This window comes from Austrofundulus limnaeus, unplaced genomic scaffold (assembly GCF_001266775.1).
Source record: "Austrofundulus limnaeus strain Quisiro unplaced genomic scaffold, Austrofundulus_limnaeus-1.0 Scaffold92, whole genome shotgun sequence".
Taxonomy (NCBI): domain Eukaryota; kingdom Metazoa; phylum Chordata; class Actinopteri; order Cyprinodontiformes; family Rivulidae; genus Austrofundulus; species Austrofundulus limnaeus.
The window spans coordinates 1264528-1271253 of NW_013952494.1; the positions used below are offsets into that span (position 1 = coordinate 1264528).

A 6726-nucleotide genomic window follows, 5' to 3' on the forward strand; every position below is an offset into this window, starting at 1 on the left:
GATGTTTCCACCTCCAAGGGTGTAAAAGTACATCAAAAATCATTTCTACTTCTGCCCAGCTCTGCTCCCCATTAAAGCACCACATCTAATCATCAAACTGAATTCATCAAATCGTTCAACTGTGCACTGAATCTTCGGTCTGGTCGCCTTGGACCTCAACAGTCTGTTCTCTCCCACAGTGAGCAGCTCTCCTACAGGGTGTTTGTGGGCAAACACAACCTGGTTGAAGATGAAGCTGGCTCCCAGGCCATCCTGCCCGAGAAGTTTGTCGTCCACGAGAAGTGGAACCCCATCTTTGTGGCTTTCGGGTAACGATGAGTTTTATGGCGTTCCAAGTGTGAAATAAAATGCTAAAAAATGTCACCAACACATTTTTTATTATTTAGCTCACTTTCTGAGTGTAAAATGTTAGTATGAAAATTCCCACTAACAATTTTTGTTGTTATTGAGCTAACAGTTGCATTTTGCTAATTTGTATGTTTAAATATAAATGTTTAAATGAAATTGTAAAAATTAAATCTTACTTGTTGCGGCTAAATGATAAAGTTTGCATTTGTGAATTTTGAAATTAAATGCAGCCTTTGCTGTTGGTGTAAGGGTTTATTTTCATGAGACTACAGTGAACTCTAATGTTGCTAATGCTGCTAACATGGCTAAAGCTGCTGAAGATGGGATTTAAATTTTAAATTCAAAATGCATTCATTGAAAACAATACGATGGTACGTGTGGTTCGGTAGTTTGAAATGCAGTTCGGACATCGGCCGCAACTGCAAGTTTGACGCCTTAATGCGTTAACAGTGTTAGCGTTTGCATTAGCAGCGCTATCAACGTTTGCTTTTATCACAGGAAGATTACGTCGTAAAAAAAGCCGTGCACTAATGGCAAAGTCTGTGTTCCATTCTGAAATATTTACATGTAAACATTAATATTTAACCCCAGCAGTTCATTTAATGCATTTAGATTTACCAATTTAGATTCAGTATTCATCAGATGTAACATTTAACATTTCAAATGAACATTTAGTAAAAGTTAGCAATATGTAAGAATTAGCTGCTGCACCTCTGCCTGAAGCCTGTGATGCTGTTTAGTAGTAAAAATGATCAGGGTATTTTTAATAATTAGGATTTTACACTAAGAAAGTGAGCTAAATAATTATTAGATAAGAGTTTTTTTTTTCTCAATATCAGTGCAACTAGTTTGTTTATTGCAGTAAAGGGGAATATTCTTTAAAGCATTTAACATATTTAGTTTACTATTAAACATTAAGATGGACTTTTTCTTTTAATTTCACAACAAACAGAATGACAGCCAAAATAACAGACTGCGCCATTTTTCATAATCTCATCTGTTCAACTTCTTTCATGTTGAAGGATGCTTTTAAATGACCTGTCAGCGTTCCCTCAGCTTCTTGTCCTCCTTTCTGTCGCTCTGTCTTGCAGTAACGACATTGCCCTGATTAAGTTGTCCGAGCCTGTGACTTTGAGTGATCAGGTGAAGTTGGCGTGCATTCCCCCTGCTGGTACTGTGCTGGAGAACCTCTTCCCCTGCTACATCACTGGGTGGGGCAGGATCTACAGTAAGTTGAGGGGGTGGGCTGTGTTAATGAGTGGGTTTTGTCCCTTTGAGTTAGGATGATGAAGAGCAGTTGAGAGGAACAGTTCTATGGGAGTGATTTAGGTTACCCAGTGAAGACTCTGAAAATTGAGAAGAAAATAAAAATCACGTGTGAGATTTTAGCTGGGAAAATATGTATATCAGGAGGATTACTCTGAAATTGAAAATTTGGGTCACTCTGTGTGTTTTGCTCATGGGGAGATGCTGTAAAGCAGCTTTGACAGCCAGGGAGTTTATGTGTATGATGGTAATAGGCTCTGTTTGTGTGTTTTTAGCCGGAGGCCCCATCGCTGATGAGCTGCAGCAGGCTTTGATGCCTGTGGCCGACCATGCCACCTGCTCCCAGCTTGACTGGTGGGGCATCGCAGTTAGGACCACCATGGTGTGCGCTGGTGGGGATGGAGTTGTGGCTGGATGCAATGTAAGTCAGTGATAACCTTTCAGTTTTACCGTGGTTTTTAAGCTCGTCTTTGGTAAACCTATACCCACTTGCATTTCAAACCTTCTGCAGATCGTCAGTTAAAGCAGAGCAAAGAGGAACTGGAAGCCAATCTGTGTTTTAGTGTCAAGCTGTGGAGAAATATCCCTCACTTTTAGATTATACTCTGTGAATCATTGATTTTGATTGTGATTTTTCTTGTTGTTTGCCAGGCAGCTGCTAGCTGCTCGGACTGAATAAAATATGAAGCATCTTCTCCTGTCTCTTTGTCCAGGGTGACTCCGGTGGTCCTCTGAACTGTAAGAACGCTGATGGTGTCTGGGAGGTCCATGGTATTGCCAGCTTTGTGTCTGGTCTTGGCTGCAACTTTGTAAAGAAGCCCACTGTCTTCACCAGAGTCTCAGCTTTCAATGACTGGATCGATCAGGTACGACATAAACACGGTAATGGCTTTCTTTTTGTTGTTGTTGTTTTTGCCTAATTGTTTCCTCTTTGTCTCTGCAGGCTATGATGAACAACTGAAGAAGAAAATATCCCAATAATAATACCCAGTACCAGATTTGAATGTGATGTGTGTGTTTTATGTATGATCACAGAACAGAAACTAGTAAACTTTTTTTTTTGTTTTTGTTTTACATATATTCATCACCTGCTGCTGCTGAAGGTGAAACCATTCATATTTTGCCAGTGTCTGTTTGGGTGTTCATTTGTCTATGGATTAAAATAAAACAGAGAATAAAATATCTAAATGAACCAGTGGGCACATTTAAATGAAACTTGCAAAAAAATAATTGGATGTGTACAACTAATTAACTTATGAACTAAACCCCATTTAAGATGGAGGCCACAGCTAAGGCAAATTAGCCAACCCTATAGTGACAGTCAATTTTACAGATACTAATCCAAAACCTGATTTGGTAGTGCAACACTAATTCCAATGAAGATGGGATGTTGTGTAAAACATAAATAAAAACAGAATACGATGATTTGCAAATCCTTTACAACCTCAGTTGAATACACTACAAAGACAAGATATGTTCAAATGGATAAACTTTATTGTCTTTTGCAAATATACACTCATTTTGAATTTGATGCTCTGGGACAGGGGCAACAAAAAGTTGAGAGAAGTGCTTAAAAAAACAGCTGTTTGGAGCAATCTAAAGGTGAACTGCCTGCAGTCCAGACCTGTCTCCCATTCAAAATGTGTGGAACATTATGAAGCACAAAATACAACAACAGAGACTGTTTAAGCAACTTCAGCTGTAGATTAATGGGAAAGAATTCCACCTACAAAGCTTCAACAGTTAGTGTCCTCAGTTCCCAAATGCTTACTGAGAGTTGTTAAAAGAAAAGGTGATGTAACACAGACGTAAACACGTCCCTGTCCTAGCTTTCATGGGACATTGTAATTCATTTTTATTTATGTCTTACATAAATTCCCATCTTCATTGTAGGGTTGTAAATAAGTGATTTCCAAACTTACTTCAGGCGACTCAATCTGTGAGATTGTTGCTTAAAACTTTTAACATTAACTATTGATGTCTGTCATGAACCACTGGACAGATTGTAATGAAACTCTGAGAATTTAATTGATATATGCACATGTATGTTGGCATTTCAAATCAAGGAATATCAAGATGATCACCACAGATGAACAATATAAGCCAACACAAAAGTTCATTTAACAGGCGTTGAGCTAAGTTTGGTGTGATACCCGAGAGTCTTCCTCAGCACTCTCATGTGCACATTCTCATTTATAAGGTTTGAGCAAAATGACCTTAAATGTCTTTTTTAAACTTAAAGATAAATTTAATATAAAACAGCTAGGCCTTAAAACAATCTAGGGGCTCATTTGGCTACTTTACACAAGCCGATGTCAGAAGCTGAAACAGTGTCAATAATCCTCCAGCAGATGTCCTCATACACTCATGATCCAGAATTGTTTCTGACAGCTTTCCAACTCGGGATTTTGTGCATAATAACCAATGTTTCTGTGTGGAAAACAGCATGAGCAAGCACATATGGTTCATTTTGTTAAAGACAAAAAGGCAGATAAAAAATAAAAAGATTTATTCAAACTGTTGGATCAGATCCCAAACAATGTCAAGTAGAAATCTCGATAAGATTGAAAGCTGTGTGCTACACAGAAAATTAAGACCTATAGAGTTAATAACCGTGCATGGAACTGACCTGGTTTGTCTCTGAACACGCTCACATGCTTAGAAAATGTGAATAGTTTATGAAAACCATAAAACACTCCTGCAGAGGAGATTATTTCCTCAAAATAAAGAAGGCCAGTATGTGACAAGGCTGAGATGAACATTTCTGTCTTCTCCTATTCTTATTCTCTCTCTGTGTCCACGCTGTAATGACGTGGATGAAAGAGTAAGTGGGGTGAAAACCAGGAAAGAAATGAAAGTGCCTCTCTCTCTGTCTCTCTTTTTTTTCTCTGCTTTTCTTTGTCTGTCTTCTTTCTCTCTGCCAAGACACAGAAACACTTTTACTGTACCTGAGAGAAAGAAAAGAAATGTCACCACTGACAGGAGATGAAATGATCCTGGATGACGCTTCTTTTACGAGCGAGTAATAATGACTCTGCATGTATGTGCGTCTGCACGCTGCATTAAAAGCAGATTGAAGGAGAAGTTACTGAGCTCCTCTCTACACGGCCCTTATTTTCTCCATCTGCATACATATGAGAGCATATTTCTCGTGTGATAAATCACACATCAGAGGGAGTGTTCTCTGGAGTGTCATCCTGTGGCACCGTTACTACTGCCCCATCTCCTGTACAGTTTACAAATCACCCGGCCTTTGACCCGTTCAGCTTTATTTGAATGAAAATGATCGCTCATTCCAAAAGCATTCATAAAGATGAAACCAGAGCATTTTTATTTCTAGGTCATATGGCACACATTGGAATATGTTAAGTACTGCAATCTAATGAAATTAAATACAAATGAACTGTGATGCTAGTGTAATTAATCCCAGTTGAGCTGTAAAACAATGTGAACCTAGTGCTGAAATAATTATACTGACTTATAACATAATAACTCCTGATCAGATTATTACTACAATGACTAAAATGAATACAAAATCACTGATGTTCATAAATGATTAAATGCAAAGTACTGTAAAAACTAATATTTATACATTATTTCTAATTTCAATGATTTAATCTTATATTCATTTACATCAATTTGCAGTTATACTGTCAGCCAGTACATTTATCTTGAATTACAGTGATTCAGTTTGAAATAATAAGATGTGTCTGTTTGATTAATTTCCTGGATCTCTACCCCAGTAAATCATCCTTCTGGTGCGAGTAGTGGGAATGAAAGTAGGGCTTTAAAGAAAGCTTTGTCTCATCTGAACTCTGCATCCTGGTACCCCTCTCCCTTCAGACACACACAGACAAGGTTTTCCAGTATTTGTGAGGACAAATGTGAATATAGTGTATTCATAGTTACTCCGAACTTCATGGCTATGAACTAATCTGCATTCCATGCTGAACAATCAAACATTTAGACATTTTTAGCCATTAAAGTGCCCAAAATGTCCCCACTTTCTGAAAAAAAAAAAAAAAAGCATCCAACCCTTCAGGGTCTAAAACTGAAAAGGGGTCTTTACAAAGAAGGAGGTCCAATTACTCCCACATACAAACAAAGAAAGGGACAGAGCAGAATTCCCTAGAGACACCCTGCTGCTGAGCTGAATACCAATGAGCAAAACAGGCAGCAACAAACTATTCAGCACAAGAACGGGCCCTTCAGCTTTGTGCAACTTGCCCTGGGAGACACTAAACAGAGACGATAGCTGCTGCACCTCTGCCTGCAGCCTGTGAGGCTGTTTAGTTGTAAAAATGAATCAGGATGTTAATTAATTTGGCAGTAAACAATGAATGAAAGGATTTTAAAGCCAAAACAGATCGTTTCATGACACTTCGTAAGAAGATCACAAAAAAAATTTAAGGTAATGCTGAACAAATCTAAAATCTAAAACAAAGCAAACAATAGCTAAACTAAAATGAGCAGAGTAGCTAAAATTTTAAACAAGCAGGACATCAGCTAATAACCTAAATGTTCAAACAATCAGAATACTTAAACAAAAGCTATAAAGAGAGTAGCTCTGCTAAAACAAGTAGCAAAAAGCTGCAAACAAGCAGAACAAAAGCAACCSCCCCCCCCCCCCCAAAAAAAAATGAGCTAAATCATTGCTAAAAGCTACAATGAGCAAAACAGTAGCTTAAAGATAAAAGTAGAATAATATGACAAAGATAGAAGTTTTCAAAGAGATTTGAATAGAATGTGCAGAAATAATTATGTGGGCGGTGTATTTTAAATAGAGTGAAATATTCTGAAGTTGTTGTTTTTTTCTACAAAAATTAAAGTCACACAGTTGTCAATGAACTATGAAGTATTCAGAAGTGGTTTGGTTGCAAAACCTACAGAAATAACAACAGGAAATGTGTGAACGCTGAGATGCTCACTATTGCAAATACATGAAACCTTTTGGGTTGCAAAACCTACAGAAATAACAACAGGAAATGTGTGAACGCTGAGATGCTCACTATTGCAAATACATGAAACCTTTTGGGTTGCAAAACCTACAGAAATAACAACAGGAAATGTGTGAACGCTGAGATGCTCACTATTGCAAATACATGAAACCTT

The 6726-nt window shown here is 37.8% G+C and overlaps 1 protein-coding gene across 1 annotated transcript in view; it reads left to right on the forward strand.

The window, feature by feature from the left end:
* The window catches only part of ela3l (elastase 3 like), a 5165-nt gene extending 2547 nt beyond the window's left edge, over window positions 1-2618 (forward strand). The window contains exons 5-9 of the mRNA XM_014012541.1: window positions 180-308; window positions 1440-1576; window positions 1890-2035; window positions 2328-2480; window positions 2558-2618. Of these exons, the coding sequence (XP_013867995.1) occupies window positions 180-308; window positions 1440-1576; window positions 1890-2035; window positions 2328-2480; window positions 2558-2575 (583 nt within the window). The 3' untranslated portion in view covers window positions 2576-2618. The remainder of the gene's footprint in view (window positions 1-179; window positions 309-1439; window positions 1577-1889; window positions 2036-2327; window positions 2481-2557) is intronic.
* The last annotated feature ends 4108 nt before the right edge of the window (window positions 2619-6726 follow it).